The 26,159-nt window shown below is 38.6% G+C and overlaps 3 protein-coding genes across 13 annotated transcripts; all 3 read right to left on the reverse strand.

Annotated features, from left to right (window-relative positions):
- Nucleotides 1–69: 69 nt before the first annotated feature.
- oard1 (O-acyl-ADP-ribose deacylase 1) lies at nucleotides 70–16,766 on the reverse strand. Of its 9 annotated transcripts, none has more exons than XR_003784804.3 (8): nucleotides 16,532–16,766; nucleotides 16,281–16,446; nucleotides 14,894–14,952; nucleotides 14,731–14,820; nucleotides 14,535–14,592; nucleotides 12,803–12,866; nucleotides 7,883–8,027; nucleotides 70–7,140 (listed from the first exon to the last, which is right to left on the reverse strand). XR_003784804.3 is itself a non-coding variant. In XM_029142249.3 (8 exons), the coding sequence occupies exons 1-8, from the start codon at nucleotides 16,574–16,576 to the stop codon at nucleotides 7,193–7,195; spliced, it is 735 nt and encodes a 244-aa protein (XP_028998082.1). In that variant the 5' UTR covers nucleotides 16,577–16,765; the 3' UTR covers nucleotides 5,686–7,192. The 9 variants fall into 9 exon arrangements, 6 of the variants coding, with proteins under 6 accessions (XP_028998084.1, XP_028998082.1, XP_028998081.1 ...); XR_008693953.1 differs by having other exon boundaries at nucleotides 70–7,184; XR_003784803.3 differs by having other exon boundaries at nucleotides 70–7,277.
- A 162-nt stretch (nucleotides 16,767–16,928) lies between these two features.
- guca1b (guanylate cyclase activator 1B) lies at nucleotides 16,929–19,232 on the reverse strand. The gene is given in 6 exon segments (XM_029142247.3): nucleotides 16,929–17,205; nucleotides 17,396–17,510; nucleotides 17,591–17,740; nucleotides 17,881–17,957; nucleotides 17,960–18,025; nucleotides 18,028–19,232. Coding segments are annotated over 6 exon segments (567 nt in total). The 5' UTR covers nucleotides 18,083–19,232; the 3' UTR covers nucleotides 16,929–17,101.
- Nucleotides 19,233–19,371: 139 nt separating this feature from the next.
- On the reverse strand, nucleotides 19,372–24,423 carry LOC114850278 (serine/threonine-protein phosphatase 4 regulatory subunit 2-A-like). 3 transcript variants are annotated; one of them, XM_029142246.2, is made up of 9 exons: nucleotides 24,268–24,423; nucleotides 23,024–23,105; nucleotides 22,681–22,851; nucleotides 22,340–22,433; nucleotides 22,215–22,252; nucleotides 22,021–22,095; nucleotides 21,739–21,888; nucleotides 21,357–21,634; nucleotides 19,372–20,975 (listed from the first exon to the last, which is right to left on the reverse strand). In XM_029142246.2, coding segments are annotated over exons 2-9 (1,068 nt in total). In that variant the 5' UTR covers nucleotides 23,026–23,105; nucleotides 24,268–24,423; the 3' UTR covers nucleotides 19,372–20,715. The 3 variants fall into 3 exon arrangements, with proteins under 3 accessions (XP_028998079.1, XP_028998078.1, XP_028998077.1); XM_029142245.3 differs by lacking the exon at nucleotides 24,268–24,423 and adding an exon at nucleotides 23,894–24,059 and having other exon boundaries at nucleotides 21,357–21,631; XM_029142244.3 differs by lacking the exon at nucleotides 24,268–24,423 and adding an exon at nucleotides 23,894–24,052.
- Nucleotides 24,424–26,159: the final 1,736 nt, after the last annotated feature.

The raw sequence follows: 26,159 nt of genomic DNA on the forward strand, positions 1-26,159 counted from the left end.
AATTCTCCCATAGACTCTAATGATAATTTTTGGCAGACGTCTGGAGAAAAACAAGGAGGAGACATATTTTGAAATTGCGACTGTGGCTACAAACGTTTGTCCTCAAACATAAAATTCACACCATTTGCTCATTGAAGCCTTGGGACTCGAAAAATGAAATAATCTTTGTGATAACTATTATGGTTTAGCTGGAACAAGCCTGTTTATACAGGGTGAAACTCTGCTTTTTACAGAGCAGAATGAGCCTGATTTTCCCGCCTTTTGTCTCCATGGCGACGGCGCAGCTGCAGATTTCACTGACAGGTCAAACTGCTGATGCTCAGTGTACAGAGCAGTTCCATGCTTGTTATTGATTAGTCAACCACACTATTGGATTGTGTAGTGATTAAGCACGCACTTCCTCTAAATCCTTTCAAAATAAAAGCACCAAGCCAAATAATTAGCTTTAATAGCAGTATTTCTGCTTTTAGATGGGTAATTATGACTTTTTAAAGATAGATTAAAAGTTTAGTAATTACCCACACATGCTTCCTCTAAATCCTTTCAAAATAAAAGCACCAATGCCAATTATTAGCTTTAACTGCAATGTTTTTGCCTTTGAATGGGTAATTATGATTATTTAAAGACTAATTGACAGTTACGCTATTACCCCCACACATTTCCTCTAAATCCTTTCAAAATAAAAGCACCAATTACAATTTATTACCTTTAATGGCAAGATTGATTAGAAAATTTGTGGTTCTAAATACTTGCCAATCGTTATAGAGACTACTTTAGAGTTCAGTAAATAGCCACTCAAACTTATTAGGGTGCTTTTATTCTGAAAGGGCTAAATCTAAATCTTTTGCTTTAATAGGGCTATTCTTGCTATTGAATGATAAATTATGATTATCTAATGACTATTTTATAGTTTAGTAATCGCCCACACCCAACCTCTAAATCCTTTCAAAATAAAAGCACCAATGTAATTTATTACCTTAAATGGCAAGATTTTTGTTTCTGACTGGTAAATTTTTACTAGTTATTAAACTATTACACAGGTAATTATTTACAAATACTTTCTTCAAATTAAAAAGCTAGTCAGCTTATTTATGATTGTCAACAATGCACTCTGGTCAACTTTTTAATCTGTGATATATTTTTTTACCTTGGTCAACTTTTGAATCATTGTCATATTTTAATCTTGTCCTATTATGACATTGGTCATCTTTTTAATCGCCATCTTTTGTCATCGTTTTATTCTTTGTCAACGTTTTCTCGTTTTCATCGCTTTGCCGTAGTCAACTTTTGGACGTAGTCAACTTTTTTGACGTCAGCAGCTTAATCAGCGTTTGTCATCGTTGCGGCAGCAGATCAGCTCTCCCACGTAATTTCTCGAGAAATTACTTTTTCTAGTTATTATTATTTTTCTTCCCCCCGTTTTTCTGCATCTAACTAGTCCTGCATACTTTCAGCTACAGAAACGATTCCAATATCAAAATGTTCAGCTTTTTAAGGAGACGTGTGCTATTACTTTTCTCATTCATATGTTTCATATTTTTCAAGTTATTAAGCTTTTTTTAACTTTTTTTTCCCATTGAAATGAATGGGAACAATTTTTCAAATTCTCTTCAGCTTTGTCTACTTTCAGCTTTAACTACTTCCGCATACTTTAAGCTACAGACACCATTTAAACTACAAAATAATCTTTAACTATTCAACTATTAATCTTCCAGAAATCGTTTAAATATCTTTAATAGTTTCTGATTTATAGCAGTTTAAATATTGGGTGGTTTTTGGTCAATTTTCATCTTTTCCATTAGTGTGTATTGGGTTATTTAGAGTGTGTGATGTCACAGCCAGAGTGCGAGGGGACGTTTTTTTAAGATAGAACTTCTGTCTTTAACTCGTCACTACAGACACAATTTTCCCTCTATCAACGTAATTATTTCAGTAAATTGTAGTCATACTTGTCTTCTTTCTAATGATGTGTCTGGCTTTACTCTCAGACCTATACTTTAGTCGCTATCAACCTCAAAGCGCAGAGAGATCCCGAAATTCTCCCATAGACTCTAATGATAATTTTCGGCAGACGTCTGGGGAGAAAAACAAGAGGAGAGGTATTTTGAAATTGCGACTGCAGCTACAAACATTTGTCCTCAAACATAAAATTCACACCATTTGCTCATTGAAGACTTGGGACTCGTAAAATGAAATAATTTTTGTGATAACTATTATGGTTTAGCTGGAACAATCCTGTTTATACAGGGTGAAACTCTGCTTTTACAGAGCAGAGTGAGCCTGATTTTCCCGCCTTTCGTCTCCATGGCGACGGCGCAGCTGCAGATTTCACTGACAGGTCAAACTCCTGATGCTCAGTGTAGACAGCAGTTCCATGCGTATTACTGATTACTCAACTACACTATTGGATTGTGTAGTAATTAAGCACACACTTCCTCTTAATCCTTTCAAAATAAAAGCACCAAGCCAAATCATTAGCTTTAATACCAACATTTCTGCTTTTATATGGGTAATTATGATTATTTAAAGATAGATTAACAGTTTAGTAATTACCCACACATGCTACCTCTATGTCCTTTCAAAATAAAAGCACCAATGCAATTTATTAGCTTTAACTGCACCGTCTTTGCCTTTGAATGGTTAATTATGATTATTTAAAGACTAATTGACAGTTATGCTATTACCCCCACACGTTTCCTCTAAATCCTTTCAAAATAAAAGCACCAATTACAATTTACTTCTTTTAATGGCAAGATTGATTAGAACATTTCTGGTTCTGAATACTTACCAATCGTTAATGAGACACTTTAGAGTTCAGCAAATAACCACTCACACTTATTAGGGTGATTTTATTCTGAAAGGGCTTAACCTAATTTTTTTTCTTTAATAGGGCAATTCTTGCTATTGAATGACATATTATGATTGTCTAATGACTATTTTATAGTTTAGTAATTACTCACACACAACCTCTAAATCCTTTCAAAATAAAAGCACCAATCCAGATTTTTAGCTTTAATAGCACTATTTGTGCTTTTGAATGGGTAATCATGACTGGTTAGTGTGACTGTTTTACAGTTTAGCTATTAAGCACACACAGCCCCTCTACATCCTTTCAAAATAAAAGCCCCAATCCTGATCTTTAGCTAAAGATAACAATAGTTCTGCTTTCAACAGGTGTATTATGACTAGTTATTTAGACTAATATACTGTTTAGCAAATACCTGCACAGGCCTTTTCCATATTCTTTCAAAATAAAAGCACCAATCCGAATTTTTAGCTTTAATAGGACTATTTATACTTTTGAATGGGTAATCGTGACTGGTTATTGTGACTGTTTTACAGTTTAGCTATTAAGCACACACAGCTTCTCCACATCCTTTCAAAATAAAAGCCCAAATCCCGATTTTTAGCTAAAGATAGCAATATTTCTGCTTTCAACAGGTTTATCGTGACTATTTATTTAGACTAAAATACTGCACACACAGTTTCTCCAAATCCTTTCAAAATAAAAGCCCCATTCCAGATCTTTAGCTAAAAAGGGCAATATTTCTGCGTTCAGCTGGTGTATTGTTACTAGATGATAAGACAATCTTCATGTTTAGAAATTGCCTGCTCAGGTGTCCTCAATATCCTTTCAAAATAAAAGTACCAATCCAAATTTTTAGCTTTAATAGCATAAACTCTGTTTTTAAATGGTTAATTGTGACAAGTAATGAGACTATTTTAAAGTTTTGCTATAAACACACACATCTCTAAATCGTTTTAAAATAAAAGCATTAAACCATTTTTTTTTTGCTTTAATAGAATAAATTCTGCTTTTGAATGGTCAATTCAAATTCAGCAATAAGTCTATACCAGTAATTACTGGTTTATTATTACTAGTTAATGAAACTATTTAACAATTACTCACACAAGCTTCCTGTAAGTCATTTCAAAATAAGAATACTAAACTTTTAGTGCAACTAACTAAGCTCTAAACCTTTTTGATTTCTGCTTTTGACTGCTTTTTTGTTATTTAGGACAACTTAATGAGCGCTTTTTCCAGTTTACCAAGTTAGGACACACACTTCCTCAAATTACTTTCAAAATAAAAGCACCAATCTAATTATTTAGCCTAAATGTCGCTTTTGTGAATTTGACTAGTTAATTATAACCAGTTAATGAAACTATTTTACTGTTCAGCAATTATCTGCACACACTTCCTTCAAAGCTTCAACTTTTATCAATTCAAATCCAAATACTTGTTCTGAAGCAAATTTAAGCCGTAATCAATATTTCCAAAACGTTTAGCTACTCATTCAGCTCTTGAAATTAAAACTATTTAATTACAATATTTAGCCATTTTGATATATTTGGCTATATTTCAACAAATTAATTAATTGATTTTCAGCAGTTTGTTAATTTCAGCAAATATTTTTTGTCTTTCCTCCATATGAAATTGAACTACTTCAGCTTCTTCTGCAAATATTCAGCACTGTTTAATCAATTCCTATTTCTCCTTAGATATATTCAACTATGCTTTACATGATTGAGCTATTTCATCTGTTTTAAATGTTTCAGTTACTTTCAGCAACTCTTCAGGAATATTTTCAGCTTGGAAGCATTCACTGTGCATTTTCTTATGGAAATGCTTTTTCTAGTTATTATTCTTATTTCGCCCCGTTTTTCGGTCGCTATCTACTTCTCAACGCTTCATCACAGAATCATCGTTCAACGTTCTAAACGTGCGTCATCGTTAGACGATGCAGGCTATTACTTTTCACGTTTTCAGCTTTTCAACTTTTAACGTTATTCAACGTTTTCCGTCGTTTTTTTATAATGGTCGTCTATAGGAATCATCGTTCAACTTTTTGTCAACTTGCCTCTTTTCGTCAGCTTCTGTCATCGTCATAGTTTGGCGTAGAAACGTCATTTCAACGTCAAAAGCGTCTATCATCTTTCAGCGTTCTCCGTGTAAATCAGCGTCCTCGTATCTTTTATAGTTTTTGACTTGTGAGCGTTTAAATATGGTGTGGTTTTTGTTAAATTTTCAGCTTTTCCATTAGTGTCTATTGGGTCAGTTAGAGTGCGTGATGTCACAGCTACAGTGAGAAGGTGCGCCTTTTTAAGACAGAACTTCTGTCTCTAACTCGTCACTACAGCCACAATTTTTACTCTATCAACGTAATTACTTCACTAAATCGTAGTCATACTTGTCTTCTTTCTAATGATGTGTCTGGATATACCCTCAGACCTATACTTTAGTCGCTATCAACCTCAAAGCGCAGAGAGATCCCGAAATTCTCCCATAGACTCTAATGATAATTTTCGGCAGACGTCTGGGGAGAAAAACAGAGGAGACATATTTTGAAATTGCCAATTGTGGCTACAAGCTTTTATCCTCAAACATAAAATTCACACCATTTGCTCATTGAAGCCTTGGGACTCGTAAAATGAAATAATTTTTGTGATAACTATCATGGTTTAGCTGGAACAAGCCTGTTTATACAGGGTGAAACTCTGCTTTTACAGAGCAGAGTGAGCCTGATTTTCCCGCCTTTCGTCTCCATGGCGACGGCGCAGCTGCAGATTTCACTGACAGGTCAAACTGCTGATGCTCAGTGTAGACAGCAGTTCCATGCTTATTACTGATTACTCAACTACACTATTGGATTGTGTAGTAATTAAGCACACACTTCCTCTAAATCCTTTCAAAATAAAAGCACCAAGCCAAATAATTAGCTTTAATAGCAATATTTCAACTTTTAGATGGGTAATTATGGCTATTTAAAGATAGATTAACAGTTTAGTAATTACCCACACGTGCTTCCTCTACATCCTTTCAAAATAAAAGCACCAATGCCAATTATTAGCTTTAACTGCACTGTTTTTGCCTTTGAATGGGTAATTAAAGACTAATTGACAGTTACGCTATTACCCCCACACATTTCCTCTAAATCCTTTCAAAATAAAAGCACCAATTACAATTTATTACCTTTAATGGCAAGATTAATTAAAAAAATTTGTGGTTCTGAATACTTACCAATCGTTAATGGGACTACTTTAGAGTTCAGTAAATAGCCACTCAAACTTATTAGGGTGCTTTTATTCTGAAAGGGCTAAATCTAAATCTTTTGCTTTAATAGGGCTATTCTTGCTATTGAATGATAAATATGACTATCTAATGACTATTTTATAGTTTAGTAATCGCCCACACACAACCTCTAAATCCTTTCAAAATAAAAGCACCAATGTAATTTATTACCTTAAATGGCAAGATTTTTGTTTCTGACTGGTAAATTTCTACTAGTTATTAAAATATTACACAGTTAGGTAATTATTTACAAATACTTTCTTCAAATCAAAAAGATAGTCAGCTTATTTATGATTGTCAACAATGCACATTGGTCAACCTTTTAATCTTTGACATCTTTTAACCTTGGTCAACTTTTGAATCATTGTCATCTCTTTAATATTGTCATAGTATGACCTTGGTCATCTTTTTAATCATCATCTTTTTAATCGCCATCTTTTGTCATCGTTTTAATCTTTGTCAACGTTTTCTCGTTTTCATCGTTTTCATCGTTTTGCCGTAGTCAACTTTTTGACGTCAGCAGCTTAATCAGCGGCAGCAGATCAGCTCTCCCACGTAATTTCTCGAGAAATTACTTTTTCTAGTTTTTCTTATTATTATTTCGCCCCGTTTTTCGGTCGCTTTCATCGTCTCAACGCTTCGTCGTAGAATCGCCGTTCAACTTTCTAAACGTGTGTCGTCTTTAGGAGATGGGGGCTATTACTTTTCACGTTTTCAGCTTATCAACTTTTAACGTTATTCAACGTTTTTCGTTGTTTTTTTATAATGGTCGTCTATGGGAATCATCGTTCAACTTTTTGTCAACTTGCCTCTTTTCGTCAGCTTCTGTCATCGTCATACTTTGGCGTAGAGATGCAGGTTGCATAGAACAATCAAATTAAGCATTTGTTCACAGCTGCAGTTTGCAATTTAAGCCAACTTCACAAAAAACTGATTTAAAATCTGTAGTTTAATTAAGGGGTTTGGTTGATGTTTGCTCTGCTCTGAGCATTCTGAGAGTTAGATGGGCAGATTCTTACTTGGCAGCATTATGAGAAGACAACTCGGTTCTCCCTCGACAGAACCCCCTGGGAACGAGGAGAGGAGAGGAACAGAAAATGTCTCTTCATTCCTGAGATTTCAGGGGACAGTAAAAAATATGTTTAACGAGGTTCTGCTTTGTTTCTCTTCCCAAAAAAAAACTTGAGATTCTGCTGCCAGATGCCTTTGAAAGGAAAACACATTGGGAAATCATATAAAACTGTAGAAGTCCACTTTAAACACCTTAAAGGCCTCTTTGAAGACCACTGTGGGCTGGCTATTATGATTATCAGGCTTGAATGTGCATCTTTTTGGGGAATCCAACTTCAAGTGTATCCAACTTTACTTGCTTCTGATAATGTAAAGGCTGAAATTTAGGTGTGATTTCATGGCCCCTTGAAGCACTCAAATGAAAACACTTTCATTACCAGCTTCCTAGCAGCAGCGTGGAGACGGCTAGAGCCGACACAGGTCACATTTCAAATGCCTCTGTTCAATCTCTCAGCCTTTTTGACAACTACAGTGTTTTGGCAGACAAATCTAAAACGTCAGCACAGCTTCCAGTAAAAGGAAGCAAAATGTATTAAATGCAACATATGGAGAACAGAGAAAAAACCTTGTTGTTTGATTTAGCAGGGATGTAAAGCTTCCTTGTAAAGCCATTGCAGCATGAAACCAGACATGCTGGAGCAGAATAGATGTCATGGGCAGCTAGAGTGATACTGCGGTTAGGTGACAGGGGTGCAAGCCGTGCAGTGTGATATACAGTAACGTAGATGTGGTCACCACCTAGGCAAAGCCTCCCACAGGACATGGTGGCAGGGGTCTGACAGCGTATGCACACAGAAGTAGAAAGACCTCCAAAAGACGTCACTTAACAGGGATGCAGGAGTGGCGAGCACAGATCCCAACACACTCCCATGTGTGTGCACACCTAGAGATAAAAGGCAAATGTGTTTAAAAATAAAACCAAGAGAAGAATAGAGATGCTAAAAACATCAGGTCTCCAGCAAGAATTCAAGAATCTGTGAAGACTAATGACTAAATATAACCCCATCCCTAAGATTAAAGTCACTGTTCCCCCGTCTTTGTGGTCTAATTCATTCAGACTCGATGTGTCAAATGAGTAGGTGTTTCACTGCAAACAGGCTGATTAACTGAGTCGGTGCTGAGACATTTTGCTGTGGCAGCTCAGTGGAGAGTGATCCAGTGGAGCATATGGGACAGAGACACGGTATTGGAGTGGTGAGCCTTCACAGGTTTTGCATCAGAATATCAGTGCCACACTGATCTATGTTCACTCATCCTGCATAAAGACAGATTTTTCAAAAATGACCTAGCTCTATTTCTAGAAGTGTTGCCGCGGCTTAGTTATCTCCGCCTTTAGCTCCACCCTCTTTAACATTAATTATGCAGCTCAATGCAGCACTCCGAAACGCTACTGCAGCTTACCCACACTACACTACTCTGCTGCGTTCTCTGCCACACACACATGAAGCACACAATGTCTCTTTCTTTATCTTCTCGGGCTGCATGTCTCAACCATTCATAGTCAAAGATGGCCGGGAAAGGAATAGTAAACAAGAACAATAATTCTAAATGCAATATGAATGAATGTTTAATTCACTATTTTTATTTCTATCAAATAACACCTGTCTGGCCAGATGTGCCGGACTCTATTCCTCCTAAACACGACGACAACCCGAGCCGTTTCACAGGAAGCAGGGAGAGTCTGAGCAACACAATCTGGATCCGCTTACATCAGCAATGTAGAGTGAAACCAGAGAACATAGAACCAAGGGGAAGCTCCCATGCTTCAGCTGCCCAGCCAACCCCCGGGCGACCTTGATTTCTCTTCTAGTTTTTTAAACATTACATACCATACAACATAAGATTAATTTTCCATTTGCATGCGTATCTCTGTGTATCCAGCCAAAAGTTATAAGATTAATCCATAAAACATAAATGTGCATGTGCTTTTTTAATATTGAGCCTTCGTCAGATGGAGGTCATACCCATGGCATCATTATTTCTTCAGCACACAGGGATTTATTAACATAATGTCACACCACACACATACATACAAACATGACCTAACTAAGGGCACATGCTATTGGCCTCCCTATTGTTGCCATCTCAATAAGTACAATGAAGAATCTCTCTATGTTTTCAAAGTTCTATGGCTGAAACAAAGGCAAACAGCGAGGCAGATGTTCCTAATGAGAAAAACATGGGGGGGGGGGGGGGGGGGGGGGGGGGGGGCTGGAATCCTTCTGCTGGTGTCAGGTAGAGTGAATGTGTTATACGCTTACATAATCTAGAGGGAGCACAAAGTGTCTACTCCCTCTACATGACAATGTCCCGACAGGTGCAGGTTACAAGCACCACGTTGCCACCACTGCTTCGAAGTCTGTGCATCATCGGACAATCCACAACAGACCACAGCAAGTCAACAGCTCTGTGAAAGGCTGCTGCTCGTCAATAGGCTCCGTTGCTGCAGGGGTCTTTTTAGTGCATGGAACCGGATGGTGAGCAGAGTACACAGCGGGGGCTGGGCACTGCAATGTACTGCAGTGCTCTTAGCTCTGCTATGCACACCCACTCTCTCCCATTCTTGCTCTGCCTCAGACAGTCTCTCAATCTCTCGCCCTCGCTTCACTTGTTTCTCACTGCTTTTCTTCTCTGTGCATATTTTTCACATAAAACAGACTGAATCCACTGTCTCCTAATTTGTTACGCTTCTCACCCCCTGTTGCTTACATTAACACAATGTAAGATAAACAGAGATGAATGCATCCTGTTACCCTAACCCTGAAGCGCACGCACACACACACACACACACACACACACACACACACACACACACACACACACACACACACACACACACACACTCCTCTTATCTCAGGTAACGCGCATACACATACAGTACGTCAAGACGAACACACCGTAAGATTAAGTTGTGATTTGCTGAGCTATTCAAGATAGTGTTGAGACTAGAGTTAATATTGTTTAATAAAGCGTTCATAATTTAATTGGTCGTTGTCTGTGATTATTTGTATATGGTCTTGCAGCACTGGTGAATTGAGTCGGCTATGGTACGGAGCTCATCCTTCAACTACCTTGAATACAATTGAGACTGTATTGGCTATTCCAAATTAGTTATTGGTCCCTGGAAACAGGGTGGTGCCCCGTAAATTAAGTAATTATTAACACACACACACACACACACACACACACACACACACACACACACACACACACACACACACACACACACACACACACACACACACACACACACACACACACACACACACACAATCCTCCCCAGTATATATCAAAGAGAATCCCCAAGTTGGAACACTCACCTTAAACATCTGCAACGTCGTCTAGTTATAGCTGCACAACCCAAATGACACTGTTTCTGCCATTCTGAGATTTTTGCATTTTTGGGGCTCCTGCCAAATACACTATGTCACAGTGACAGTTGTAACTGATGACAAATGTTGTCAATACCATCATTTACAGAAGCAGACTAAACATCCATGTGGCAGAGAGGCAGAGGCTGTCACACACTGTGGATGAGCAATGACAACCCTAGCAGCTGCTCACCTCTCCACAAAGCCCATGTTTCTTAGAAAGAGTAACAGTAAACTATTGATGCATGTACAGGACTTTTAACTGTAAATATAGCCAAAACTATGGTAATGGTGAACGTATCAGATGCTAACACTGAATAAAAGATGAGTTTAGGTAAGCCACAACACTGGTCTGTCTGTTTAATACACTCATTCTGTCTAATGTAATGTAGTAAAGCTTCCTTCATTCTCCTCTGTTTCTATTCCAAAGAGGGATACTGACTTATTCTTGGCAATGGTGAGGGGTCTCATCACCATTTCCCATTAAGAAGCTGGGGCTTCTGATGATATCTTAATATGTTTCTCAGTACGTTGCCTGCATCCTGCAGTGACATCTTCCTTGTCGCTTTTAACCATGACATGAAATAAAACTTACAGCAGGTGTGTCAAATGTGTAACAAACGTGTCACAGTAGGTGTCTCAAATGTTCTTTACATTCAATGATCAAATCACTGCTGTTTGTCAGAACCTCATTATTGTAAACTGTTCATGTTAAAGCTGGTTTTGCTGCTGAAGTCATTTTGAGCTTTGCAGTCACCAGAACTGACACTCCCACCTGGAGCCGACAAGGACAGTACAAAGGTTTTCCAAAGGAAACCAGTAGCACCCGCCTCTGCAAAAACATGGATTCTATAAAATGGCGTTTAAGAAATCTACAGGTACATGAATAATGAAAAGTGTTTTCCTTAGCTGAAAAAAACAGATCAACCAATGTGCACTGCAAAATGTGATATCAAAATACTGGTGGAAATGCATTGAAGGGTAGATTATCAGGCTCCTCAGCTGATATCATAGACATACTAAATAAATTAGTTTGGTCCTAAGCTCTGATAAAGAATTTGACTTCAAACTGTTCGAAGAAACCATCTGGATTTGAGCTCTGTCCATGGTGCTGAAAAAACTTATGTTTCTTTCCCATCTGTGTTTTTCTCCACAAAACTCAGTCTTCAATAATTTGAACCTTATTTTCCTGGATTGAGCAGCTGAATGATCTCATATTGTACCACCATAACATGTACTCTTCACACTAGCCTAACCCTTCATTCAAACGCACTAAGTCTGTTCAGTTTTTCCTCCCATTCTGCAGCAGGCCAATGTTCACACAAGCTTTCATCAGAGACAACACACAGTGCCCACTGCTGGACACCGGTGAATTTTTATTCACTTCACTAATAATGAAGGTCAGATTTACAAAATAATTTAAAACACATATGAAATGTGATACATATTGAAGGTAATAAATAGACGGTAGACAAACTTGATAAAGACTATTAAGTGTGCTAGTAGGAATCACCTATCCTTCCCTTTTTATTGCTAATGGAGTTAGTTTATCATTTACAGCTACAGTATATAAGCCTACCCCCAAAGAAGAAACACATACATGACAGTACTACATGTTCCATATGTGCGTTACCCAGCAGTCACTATGCCTGGTTCCCCCAGTCACAAAACCTACTGGCTGCAAGCTTCACACTTGATAAACAAAACAAAAACTCATCATCGGTCAAATGCTAGCACAGCCAATGCAATCTGTTATCTAAGCAACCCCACTGGTATCCTGAATACACAATGAGAGTAGGCACAGCAGAACTAAAATGGGCTCTGACATTATCACCATGCATGTAATTTAGAGTACTATGGGCAAAACTTTACTCTTATCCCAACCAGACGTGATAAGTCAACTGAAATAATAACGGTGGTTTTAGAAGCTTGTATGAGTCGCTCTTCCTGGCACAGGCTGAATAGTGAGGCAGCTCCGCTCAGGGATGTAATGGGATACTGCAGCACTAGAGGACCGTGTGCACAGAAACTTGGCTAGAAGCGTCAAGGAGTCCTACACTAACCCCCCTCCCTCCCTCCCTCCCTCTTTTTTCTGCCTCTCCCTGTGCTTTTGCTGTCAAATGTTTACTATCTAATACATGGTTAAAGCATGAAGCCATGTTTACATTTTGATGCCTTTACACTTTAACATCAGGATGGACCAGCATGAATGCTGACTAAAAACACAACAACTTTAGAGGAGTCAGCCCCTGCATGCCTGTAGTGAAAGCAAAGTGCAGCTGCTTACCTTTTGTGCAGGTTGCTCTCGCCTGGATACTGAGCACTTCCCCGTCTCCACAGGCTCCAAGACACTTTGAGATAAAGAGAAAAATAGTCATTCTCCTCTTATTTGTCCAGTTTCACAATGAATAAGTCATGAGACTAAGACAAACCGGTAGACACACCTTCACTCTGTCCTCCTGTAAACTCTGCTTGATCTACACACACAGACACCCATTCAAATGCACCCCAAGACTAGAGTAGCCAAATTGATAGAGATCTGCTCAGGGGAGGGACGAAAACTACACACACTGCAGTTTTTTCCCTTCCTCTTGCCCACTCGCTCTGCTGCTTTTTTTTCTACCGTCTTTGCCTGCACTGCCTTCTGATTGGCTAAGCTGCTCCTCAATAACATAAGCTCTCTTTTTTAATTGGAAGGGGTCCAGTTATATGGTGTACCAGAAACCCTTCCCTCCCCAGCTTGCCCCCCCTCCTAAGTGCCTGTGGAGAAGAATGCTGAGCTTGGCAATTTCATATGCATTGAGCAGAGAAAAAAAAAGAATGGCGAGAAGGAGGTGGGTGGGAGAAAAAAGAAGTGAGACTGGGAATGGGGTAGAGCGTTGGAGGCGAATCACTGGACCGCATAGGGATAAGCTGCATGGTAACAAAGAGAGAAGCTATTAGGTGGGGTGAGTGTGGGTTTTGGATGTGCAGTCCACCCGCCGCAGCACATTGAGGTGGGACAGCAGGTCAGATAAAGGGAGATTTCCCTGCGCACACTGCAGTGTGGCTAGGTGGCTCTGCTGCAGTGTGGAGCCTAATTGCCAGGCAAGAAGGGGGATGGGAAGGGAGGAGGAGCACAGGGGCTGGTTGAAGTGATGCTAGCGTACAGTCTTCCTGCTAGACCAAATATAAAGAAGGGGACATAGGCAGGCAGTCACTTACTGTGTTATCTTGATGAATTATTGAAGACGCCCAAAGTAGAATGAAAGGGTCACCGGTAGCAAACTACTGAGGATCCTGAGACAGACTCAGGTTTATGATAATCACTCACATCTAAAGGACATGGTTTTCCCTCCAATAGTTATTTTATTTAGTGCAGTTTACTTACTGCACAACCTGAATGCAGGTTGTATCATGAGAACACTGTGTTCCAGTGTTAAAGGGCTTCCCCATCCTAAAAAAATTTGTGCTTGGTGTTGACATTGTGGTGTCAGATTCCCCACTGTATCAAAGTACAATGGTCAAGCAAATCATTAATGGCTTATAAGGGGAGGCTACAATGGGCTATCTGCCTGGTACACAATAGCCATAGAGAAATGCAAATGCACTCAGTCAATAACACGGTTGCTTGTTTAACACTAAGGGCAAACAGAGAAACCTAATCTCTAATCAGAAGGGACAGGTGAACCAAGCAGGACACCATTCAACCTTGATAAACACGTCACAGAAGCCCTTTTCATCTGGGAAAGATATGATGCACAGCAAATTCAAAAACATTACTGAAAATATCCCCTTTGTTTAATCTCAAGTTACAAAAGTTCAGTTTAGTTGAAAAAGAGAATATTTATTTCCATGTCCACTTTGAGACGTCATTTCTAAGATAATCAAGGTACAAAAAGGAACAGTAAAGTGCATAAAAAAATTTACAATAGAGAAATTAGCATGAGTCATTTGTGCATTTTTTCCTTCACTGCTGTTGTCTCTGCCTTCTCAGGAAGGCTATAGACAGTGATGGAGATGTTTGTGTACTTAAAGACCTGTTCCAGTATCTCTGACACTCTTTTCCACTGCAGTCTGTCCAGGCCACAGCCAATACTGTCAGAGAGACAGACAAACAGATGCTCAAAAACGTATTATTTAACTACAGGAGTAACACACGGCTACAATAAACCAAGAATTAATGAAAAACAAGTGACACTAATAGACAAACCGAGGCATTGACATTCTCGTTACTTTATTCTTCAAGCAGTGTGATTTCATGTCCTCCAAGCTCAGTTTCAGGTTGTCATATGTGGGTTTTTGGCTCGCTCGCTTCTTTGTGATCTGCAAATAAAACAATTATCAGTCGAGAGTTTTGCCATCTTTATCTTGGTGAAAATAACTGCTATACTTTTACCAGATAGTAGACAAAACGTCTTTCTCTTCTCAGGACAGCACATTCTCCCGTCTGTTTTTCTTTTAGGATATAAACAAATGTACACAAGACATGACACAAATATTAAACATAATAGACTTTAAATCTCACAGAACATAAATCTGACAGTATACTCATGACCCTTATGAGGACTAAGTAGAAAATGAGTGAGTGTGACTGACTTTGTTTTGGAATGATGATTATTACATTATCAGATTATTTTATACTACTAAGTGCTATTGGAAATTCTTGAGCAAGTCACTTCACACTAGCTCCCTGAGCATCCCATGTGTGGCTTCTTGCTGCTACCCCTTGTGTGTATGGTCAAATGCAGAGAAACAATTTCAGCACGGCAGCATTGTGAGCATCATGTTTTTTTTTTATTTCTCCAGCGCTTTTAACAACATCCAGCTGGTGCTTCCTAAACAGAAACTGGAGGAGGCTGGTGTGGACCTCCATCTGACGGAGTGGATTATAGACTACCTCACCAACAGGCCACAGTTTGTGAGAGCTAAAGACTGTGTCTGACACTCTGACCTGCAGTGGGGGACCCCACAGAGAACTGTATGGCCCCTTTTCATCTTCACCCTCTGTACGTCGAACTTCAGACACAAGACGTGTCTGCAGAAGTTCTCTGATGACTCTGCGATCGCAGTGAGCGACAGGGAGAGACTGGACAGGATCATCAAAAAGTCCAACTCTGTCCTTGGCTGCACTCTGGACACAGTGCAGGAGATGGGGGAAGAGAAGGGTCCTGGCTAAACTGACAACCATTATGGACCAGGACTCTCACCCACTGGAGGACTCACTGTCTGCTCTGGGGAGCAGCTTCAGTAACGGACTAATCCACCCTGTGTAAAGGAGACATCGCAGATCTTTCCTACCTGCTGCTGTCAGACTCTTCAATCAGAACTGTTTACTGCATTTGTGTTGTTTATGGTTGTGTGTTTGTATGGTTTCTCTCTGTTTTCTGTCCTGTTGCTGCTGTTAGGTGCAATTTTCCCGCCTGGGACAAATAAATAATAATAATAATAATAAATATCTTATCTTCCCTAAAGGGATCAATAAAGTATGACTTCTCTTAATTCATAATTTCTTAGTGTTAAGAATCTGTATCTACAAAGTAACTTATGAGACAAGTTGTCAGATACATATAGAAAGAAAAAAATCCAGGTTTACTGGAATATATAACGTAAAGCACATAAAATTAATATCCTCGTGTAAACAAGCAGTTTGAAAACTGCACTTAGGTTCACAACGCATGTTTAGAGAATTTAAGACCAGACCATGCTGGACCAGGAATCATGCACACCTCCTCTAAGCAGACGGATCCCGTCGTGACTGTTAATGAGTAAAAGGACGGACTCACTTTGCTCCTTCAATTCGTCCATCCCTCCAAACTTCAGTCTGAACTTCACCGCTATGCCTGCCCCCATGCGGCAGTCCTCGCTGATGCAGTGAGCCAGAGCCTCGTCGCCGGAGCAGGAGAACAGGTCCCCGGTCACGTAGTTCAGCCTCCAGCTGTCTCCTGAAGGCTAAACCAGACGACGGCAGCATTATACCGTGAAAGAACACATTTGATCCAAAGTGGGACACAGAACATGAACCTGAAGGCTTTACCTTCATCTGGCCATTGGGGACTGCTTTCTTATGTTCGCACGACATTGGCAGCAGTGTGTAAAGCGTTGGTAAGACGCGCTGCTTCGGTTTGTGCCGACGTGAACACACTTTACACGGTTTGTCAGCTAATAATGAAGTGAGTGGTTCTGCACACTACCAGCTGACTGCGGTATTAAAGGAACTGCATAGACAAATCGGTATGCTAATCAGCGAGCAGCAGAACAGGAAAGAGAGCATTTTGCTCTCGCGAGAAACCACGAGAATCTGTTGAGAAAGACGGGTCAAAATATCGAAACAAGAATAATCGATTTAGTTTTACACAACCGTGATTATTTACTAAAAAACTGTTTTAAAACCTTTTAATAAAATAAATCTACCCAAAGCCAAGTTCTTTGGAGGTGACATGACAGTTTTACAGTCTTATGTATTTATAATTTTTACTATTACGATCTGTTTTTTCGTAATGTTTCACATCGGAATATTTAATATGCGGTCAGGTCTTATATTTGATATTTGATTTAAATGTATATGCATGTGACAAATGCCTGCTCCACATAACAGCTTTAGAATTCAGTCGCTCATCCAGTCCCTAGGGTTGACGTCCATCTGCAGCATCCTTATTACCCACTTGTCCCTTCGTGCTCCATCAATGAACTCGTCCAGTGACATTTCCCCTATATCACAATTTACATAGTTTTGTCAATAAGAGAACTTTTATTCACATTCCCGTTCAATATACGCAATCTGCAATGAACACATCCACACTTATATCAGCTTCCTACAAAGACATTATAGCGCCACACTGCCCCTATAAATCCTTACTAAAGCTTGTTAGGCTATCAAAGAACTCTTACAAAAACTGACCATCTCCATTTTCATCAACAAGCTCAAATATCCGGTCAACCACTTGTTCTGGAGTCAGTAGATTGCATTCTTCATCCAGCTCTCCGTGGCAGGCTTTCTTCAGTCGATAAACTGCGAGTGAAAAATAAGAATGGGCCAATTAATGTTTTCTAACACTTATTAAATGGATAGTTACTGTATAAACCTAAATGTTATCTCCACAATTTTAAGAAGCTCTGTTTTATCAATGCACCCACTTCCATCTTTATCATACATTTTGAATGTCCATTTAAGCTTATGTTCCAGTTTACCCCTCAGGACCAAGTATAAGGCGGCCACATACTCCAGAAAATCAATGGCGTTGTCCTAAGTACATGAAAAAGAGAAATAGAGAAAATAATTTAGAGCTTAGAGTTTATAATAATATTGATATTACCTTATTACTCATTATTACCACTACCTTATTTCCACTAGTTCTTTACAACAAAGGCTTGTACAGTACTTACACCGTTCTTGTCAAAGGCTCTAAACATGTTTTCAATATAGTCTGCAGCCTCCTTGTTATTGGTAACACCAAAAAAAGCTTGAACTCATGCATAAACAAAGTCCCGCTTGGACATTCCACAACAAACTTTTTGTACCATTCTTCAGCTCCGCCACATCAATTTCCTTGTCCAAGTCATTATCCTCACCGAGGTGCTGACCCATTGTGAAGATAATATCCCAACAATTCCCAAAGACTAAAAGTAATGCTTACATCACAAAAATGTTTGGGCCTGATTACCTCAGTATTAAAACATATAAATATTTATTAAGCTAAATGCTAGCAAAATCCAAATAATTGCAAGTTGAATGGTTATTAGGTTCTCTGCGGTGTGAAATCCCTTTTGAAAGATCTGGGTGGTTATGGATTATATGATGAGGGATTAGAAACAGAAACTTGTCAAAACCAATTAGCCTACATGAAAGGGGAAGGATTTCCTTTTGCATTTACTTCTGCCTGTCTAAATCAAAAGAACAAACGTTCTGCACTTTTGAAACACAGTTAATTGATGATTGAATTTTTTTAGCAAATGTTTGTGTAGCATGGCTTTAATTATGTGTATGTAATGACAAAAAGGTCTATGTGACTTGAAATGACAATTATAAAACATTTACTGACTCTAAAGCTAAATAGCTGATATAACTTTAATTCCTCTCTGCACTGGAGTTTCTGTACAAACTGATGAGTCACTTAAACTAAGTGTGTAATACTTTGTCAGCTCTGACCTTCAGGTTAATTATGGATAACCTGATTACTATTTACATGCCTGAAGCTTATAACAAACATTCGCTAAATTCCATAATGCATACAAGCATAAACAATAATAGTAATTACTAAAAGGGCAAATGTTTTTCATAAAAGGTAGCATATTCTACTACATCAGCAGCTTTGATCTTTGTTAGTGGAAGACAATGTTTACCGGTGAGACCTGGCCCATGGTACCTGCTGACAACAGAGGGAGTCTAATATTGGTTTAGCAGAGTCAGGGCCACGTGAAGATGTGTTCCCACATAATTAAAATGATTTTGTTCAACCACAAGAGTTATATAAAATCTCACTTTCCTTCACTATTTCGAGTCATCTTACATAACTTAGTCTTCTATACCTGCAAAAGGTATACCTACCTATAGGTAGGTGCCGAATAAGACGCATAATTTCTGTACGCACATCCTAATCACCGTTGTTTCCTTCTTTGGCTCAGTTACTATATAACTGACCCTGAAAATCACTAAAACTGAATTTATGTTGGCTGATCAATGTCACAAAATTACAAATACTGTGCAGTAAAATGTTGCGCTAATAGCAGCATTGACACATAAAGGTTATGTTAAATGTAGCATTTCAGAACTTTCTGTAAGATCTTTTGGCCACTTGGTGGCAGTGAATGCTGATACATCCCTGTCCTGTCTGTGTCCAGTTTGATTTAGAAGAGCCTGAAAATCTTCGTCACAAATTAAGAAAATGGCAGCTTTGTCTTTTATTTCAGTTCTACCAGTAATAAAGTATGATGCAGAGCAATGGGAGGGTAGCCTTAATACAAAACAAGTTATATATTTGATCTTATCTTATTCAACATTTACTTATTTAGTTATTTCTTGGCATCTATTGGAGCCTATACCAACTAATAAGAGCTCAAACTGGGCTTTTGCAGGTTAACTTTAAGAACACTTATTTACAACAGTACCTAAAAATATGACAATATTTTAATCTTGCTAGACAGATCATCCAGCAGACAATATTGTTCCTAGTTGCATCATAATTTCCAATTTCACTGGCTCTATATTATTCTGCAGGAATGCCATGTAGTGTCAAAAAACTCCCTTTATAATAACAGAGTAATCATCATTTATAATTTTAGCATTTGTTGCTTTCCATGAATACTACGACACAAGCTCAAGCATTCAAGTTCCAGCGACTATCAGTTTCATGAAGGCAGTGGACATGTACTACAGGTCAACAAAAATTTACCACTATATCCTGTAAAAATCCTAGCTATCAAAAAGGACAACTAAGGCGTGATATACATACAAGTGTGAAAGTATCTTCTGTTCGGGTTATGACAGTTGACACAGAAATGACCAAACATTGTGTCAACCCACAATAGTATGTAGTTTACACATTAAATTAAAAGCTAACAGGGGCAAGCTAACAGGTGGATTGGTGGCTGTGTCCTTGAGTAAGACACTTCGCCTGGCAGCCCACTGCTCCCCCCAGGGGATGTGTTAAATGCAGTAGACACATTTTGTTGTTACATTGTATGTGATAATGACCAATAAAGGCTTTCTTCTAATAGTAATCAGAAATATACTTTATGGTATGTGCTTAACAGTAAGCATACATCTGGTAAATGTTGCTTTATATTCTTAACCGCAGGTGTCCTAGTCCACATGGAGTGACATTTATCAAAAATACTGTTGAATCACCTATACTCAAATCAATATGCCATATTTATCATTTTAGAAAGACAAATGAAGAATGAGTGTGGTTATATCAGTTATCACGTTAAATTATAATGCTCAGATATAAAAAAGAAAACTGAAAAGAAATTACAAAAACAGTCAACAGTGAAAAAGCTGAGTCTTCACAATCTTTACATAATTTCCTTGCAATTTAAAAACCAGGTCATGTGTGGAATTAGCTGGAATTGAAGAGGACAAAAAGATCCTTCCAAGAGGAATTCAGGTCCAGATTGCTTCTGGTTTTGGAGTCTAATGGCCCACAGTGCTACATATATCCCCTTGGTGTGGTTTCTTACAGTGTAAAAACAAAAACAGTTCATTGGCAGGCTGGGCTCTAGTTAGTTATCCCCAGGTTCTGTTCTTTGAGAATCAGCAGTGTCACCCTCTGTTGACAAGTCAGATAAACCACTAAAAGAAGACGCATGTAGTTTGGTCCTCACTAGACCCTCTTCATTGATCTCCACATTGTCCCAGTCCTCTGATGGAGCAGGCTGCTCAGGTTGGTCCACACTGCAGTCAATACTCAGACTGGCGACATCGTCCATCATAGTTGAATCTCCTTCCGTTTCAGAAGTTACTGTCTGTGTGCTGCTGTACTCTGAAACAACAACATTCTGAAGTTAGCTTCTGTGTCACCATAGTCTATGATTGGTAATTAATGAAGGGCAGATTCAATTTATTTTAAGAATTTTAAAAGTTAAAAAGAGCTGAAACCCCTGAGATGAAATTGGGGTATAAATTGTTCCATCTGTTCAAAGAGTGATTAATTAAAGATGTGTATGGTTGGATAAAAGGAAGTTATAAAAATTGTGATACTGAACATCTGATCTGAAGTTAGTTTGTGGAAGCAACTACTCTTCAATATTCAAAGAAATTTATATAGCATTTTAAAGACAAACACTTGAACTACTTGAAGTACTTTTTATACAAGTACATTAGCAACACTCTGGATCACCCTATGTGATGTCTTTAAACTTACCATGATCCTCAGAAACAGCAGATGTGTCACACGATGTTGCACTGTTCTCTTGACCACAAGCGTGTCTCGACGTCTCCAATGTCTTTGACAGACTCTCTGATTTCTCATGACACGATAACTCTTTTTCTACAGACTCTGTTTCAATGTCTTCTTTTCTGTCCAACTTAAGCCTCTTGATCTCTTGCTTATCAGCCTTATAATCATTGTCTTCCTCTGGGTGTTTGTTCTTTATCCCACTATTTGGTGTAATTTCATCTTTAGGTAGCGAGGAATCACTGCTGTCATAACGCAGATTCATCAGTTCATCAAATGATATACATGTAATTTAACAAACAGACTGCTGTTGTAGACATTCTCCACTGTTTTACATTATTTTACTTACCTGATATGGTGCTGCTCAACCTCCTCGGTGGTCAGCTCTGGCTCCTTGCTGATTGAACAGTCAGGGAGCCCATTTGTGGACAGTGCATTTGACAATGACAACTTTGGTCTACTGGGGGGTTTTGGTGTGCCTGGCCCATTTATGTTTCGACTGAAAAATAAAAATATTTTTTGTACAATATTATCAATAAGTCTACTGCTAAGTGACAGATGAAAGAATTTGTGTAAGAATGCTCTGTGAGATAGAATTTTAGAATTTAACTGCAAAGTCTGCTGACCTCACCTGTCTGAAAAGAGAAAGGAGTTGCCAGGAAGCATCACTCCATTCATTCTGTTTATACTGGAGGCCCCATTTTTCCTGTGATAGAAATACAACAATACAGAAGGAACTTTCTGTTAATCGTAACTTTGCAAGTGAGACAAAATTAGCAAATCAGAGGAAGATGTGAATGTGAGTCATAAAATGGATGAACTTACTCTGATGTGGGATACACACAGCTCACCACCATTACATTCTGCAATCCATGAACAGAAGCAGATTTAAAAACTTATTTAAACACTAATAATAAATATTGCTACTATTGGGTTCAAACAATGTTCACCTTCTCTAAACCCCTGAGAAATTTGTCTGTTCCCGTGTAGTTTCGCTTGGGGTCTGTAAGCAGCTCACACAGACGCTGGATGGTGAATGGGATTCTGAAAATATATTTAGTATTAGCAACACACAAACAGGCACAACACTGTTTTTTAAAACCTGTCAGTCATTGAGCAGAGACAAAAATGTTTCACTATGAACAGATACAGATAGAAGCTATGACATACTGTGAGTGATAGATTTATTAACATAATTTATCTCCATTTTTTTCAATCTTTTTAACATGCAAAAATGAGCATAGATGATTAATAATGATAGGTGATTGTAAGGGAGCTTTACTTTTCTTACCCACTGTAACCATCAACTATCTTTAAGATCCTCTGCTTCATTTCCTCAAAGGGAACATACTCCACATTGGGATTATGTGGTCCTCTCTGTTCTGGTGTTGAGGCATGGAAATCATCCATAACCTTTTCCAACTTAAACATGAAGTATGTTTTTAACTGTGGCCACAGGATCCTGTATGGCATGACAAATACAATTCTACATGTCATTCATAAAAAATCATAATCATCCTCATTCATAAAAATGAACGTTGGAACATGTTTTTTTTTAAAAAACATTAACAATAAAAAAGGATCCCTTTTCAGAGAAACTGAGAATGTCACTGTTTTAGATCATCTGTACTTACATCGGCTGCCCCGTCTTGGCAACATGACACAGGAATTGTTCTAGTACAGGACAGGTGTCTTTTTTCCCTTTCTTCTCAAAATCTGTACAGTACACATAAAAAATAAAGTTGACAACAAACAACTACAAAATAAAACGTGTCAATCAGTTCATGGACAACAAGATCATATGCACCTCTGTTTATTTGTTATTGGCTTTATGAGGAAATTATTTTAGCTTCTTAAAAGTTTTTTGGGTGGACTTTAGCTCTACAGTAGTGACCATGTTTTCTACGAGTCTAAAAGTGCCAAATTACACTCAATACCAAACACAAGTATTTGCTTACAATTCACTGATAAAAGCATCTCAGCTTAACTTATTATAACAGTAAGCAATATACATAACATCTTACGATCACATTCAATACAGTCTTATAAATCCCAATAAATACATCAAAACATCAAACATTTTTAATTAAATTAAAGACTATTTGAGACATGCGCGTTCAATTTAAGCTCGGGTATTCAGAAATGTAAGACAAAACTAAATGCAATCAGGTATACAAAAAGTTCTTGTTAAAGTTAGTAGTTAAGCGGCATGGATACTGTGACGTTACCAGCTAGCTGTTTACATAAGCACACTATCAGTAAGGAGATAAAAGGGACAGCTGTATAAAACGTGACCACATTTTCCAGAATACAACGTTAAGCAGGCTAAAGCTGCCAGAAAAAGAAATAGTGTCTCTTCACACTAACTAGTCGATGCTGGTCAGCTAGCGTTAAGTTACGAGAACATGCGTAACGCAATTAGCAAGCATCACAGAACGCAACCGAACAAGTAAGGAAATCCTGCACTAACGACGAGTCGCTTATTAAGATAACTGTAACATTGCCTTGAAACGCTTCCAAGAACCCGTCGATGTCCATAGCTGTGTCCAGGGAGAGAAATTCTCGCTAGTTAGCAATATAGGTTAGCTACAAAACAATGCTAGCGGCGGCATCGACGGCGCATGTCTGCAAATACACGTACACGTAACACATTTGCGGAAGACGCTTTTCCAGGTAACCCGATATCAACATAACGTTTCAACTGGATACATGGGCAGGATTGAGTTACAGTCCTGTTGTATATGCAGTTAATTACATTTTACGTTTTTACATTTTAAAGTACGTGAAGACGAGAAGCGTCTGGGAGCCTGCAGGGGCCTGTTTCAAGAAGGAGGTTTAACAAGCTCAGAGTTTAAACCTGAACCCTGAGTTGACTTACACTGAGTTTAAAAACCTGGAGTTTTCGGTTTCAGAACAGCTGAGAAGAGTTGGTTTAAGCAACTCCGAGTTTATCGACTCAGAGTTAAGCGCGTGCCCCGCGACTATAAAAAGCCCTGATCAATGGAGTGAAGAATTTACGAGTCACCATGGCAACACTACAACAAAGAGGTCCGGTGTCGTGCTAAAAAGTGACTGTCTGCCAGAAATTGATTTCCGCACGCGGGAGCGCGCACCGCCTCGTTAAGGCGTTTAGCTCGGTTTGTGTAGGACCACAGCTGCTTATTTTGGTTTTAAACGGCCATAACGTGTAAAAATGATCCGCTACACGTTTTCTATTGGACGTAGTGAGGCCACGTCTTTTAGATTTTGTGTAAACGACGGAAATAATCATCGTAATACTCTTTACAGCGATCGTAGATCGTGACTGTTTAACTTTATGACTTGACGCTAGGACTCAGATCTACGACCCAATATCGCTGCAACATGTTTTTCTTCACATTTTGTGTCTGATTAAAACTGCACGAGTGACCACCGAGTTGTTAAACCACTTTTAAATGTATGGGACCAGTTAAACCAGTAAGATGCTTTCATGTTGCCACAACGTGATTATTAGAGCCAAAGCTTTAGGTCAGAAGCTTAATTATGTCTTATTTTAAATACACTGAGCTCTGCTTTGTTATATTTACAAATGTAATACACCAAGACCAGGAGAACCAGTCGCATGCTGGTTTTATGTTGCCACAAAGTGAATGAAGCCAATATCTGTTTATTGAAAGCTTCTTTCTCCCTTATTTTAAGTTCATGGAGCTCTGCTGGATTATAATAATAGATTTAATGAGCATCACTTTAAAACAGCTCAAGACACGCTAAAAGCACAGATTCAATTGCCATGGTTTGAACTAGTGTTTCTACGGCCTGAAAAGCTCAAAAACGATGTTTTAGTGTTTCTGCATTGGTTTCTACCAGAACAGCCTCTAATGATCATGTTCTGATGCCAGGCTACTTTAAAACAGCTCAATACACCATAAAAGCACAGTTGCATATGCCTTGGTTTAAGCTAGTTTTCTTTTGGCCTGAAAAGCTAAAAAATGATGTTTTAGTGTTTCTGCATTGGTTTCCATCAGAACAGCCTCTAATGGTTATGTTCTTATGCCAGTATACTGTCAAACAAGTCAATACACCCTAAAAGCACAGTTGCATATGCCGTGGTGTAAACTAGTTTTTTTATGGCCTGAAAAGCTCAAAAACAATGTTTTAGTGTTTCTGCATTGGTTTCCACCAGAACAGCCTCTAATGGTCATGTTCTGATGCCAGGATACTGTCAAACAGGTCAATACACCCTAAAAGCACAGTTGCAATTGCCGTGGTTTGAACTAGTTTTCTTTTGGCCTAAAACGCTCAAAAACGATGTTTTAGTGTTTCTGCATTGGTTTCCAGCAGAACAGCCTCTAATGGTCATGTTTTGATGCCAAGCTATTTTAAAACAGCTCAATCCACCCTAAAAGCACAGTTGCAATTGTCGTGGTTTAAACTAGTTTTCCTATGGCCTGAAAAGCTCAAAAATGAGGTTTTTGTGTTTCTGCATTGGTTTCCATCAGGAAAGCCTCTAATGGTCATGTTCTGATGCCAGGATACTGTCAAACAGCTCAATACATCCTAAAAGCACAGTTGCAATTGCTGTGGTTTAAACTAGTGTTCCTATGGCCTGAAAAGCTCAAAAACGATGTTTTAATGTTTCTGCATTGGTTTCCATCAGAACAGCCTCCAATGGTCATGTTCTGATGCTAGAATACTGTTACTGTACAGCTCAATGCATCCTTAATGTTGTTGTGGAAATCTTCCTATAAAGAAATCAACCGGAGATCATCAGTGTGATAAACCATCTTAAAG

Source organism: Betta splendens, unplaced genomic scaffold (assembly GCF_900634795.4).
Source record: "Betta splendens unplaced genomic scaffold, fBetSpl5.4 scaffold_22, whole genome shotgun sequence".
Lineage (NCBI taxonomy): Eukaryota > Metazoa > Chordata > Actinopteri > Anabantiformes > Osphronemidae > Betta > Betta splendens.

What these genes read in the sequence shown, in the direction of transcription:
- oard1 (XM_029142248.3), bottom strand. Translation starts at nt 16,576, where the DNA reads ATGTCGTGCGAACATAAGAAAGCAGTCCCCAATGGCCAGATGAAG. An exon ending in GGACGAATTGAAGGAGCAAA is followed by an intron (nt 14,953 to 16,280) that starts GTGAGTCCGTCC and finishes ATATCCTAAAAG; the next exon opens with AAAAACAGACGGGAGAATGT. An exon ending in GACGTTTTGTCTACTATCTG is followed by an intron (nt 14,821 to 14,893) that starts GTAAAAGTATAG and finishes TTTTATTTGCAG; the next exon opens with ATCACAAAGAAGCGAGCGAG.
- LOC114850278 (XM_029142244.3), bottom strand. Translation starts at nt 23,927, where the DNA reads ATGGACATCGACGGGTTCTTGGAAGCGTTTCAAG. An exon ending in GTTCTTGGAAGCGTTTCAAG is followed by an intron (nt 23,106 to 23,893) that starts GCAATGTTACAG and finishes TGTACTGTACAG; the next exon opens with ATTTTGAGAAGAAAGGGAAA. An exon ending in ATAGTTGATGGTTACAGTGG is followed by an intron (nt 22,434 to 22,680) that starts GTAAGAAAAGTA and finishes ATATATTTTCAG; the next exon opens with AATCCCATTCACCATCCAGC.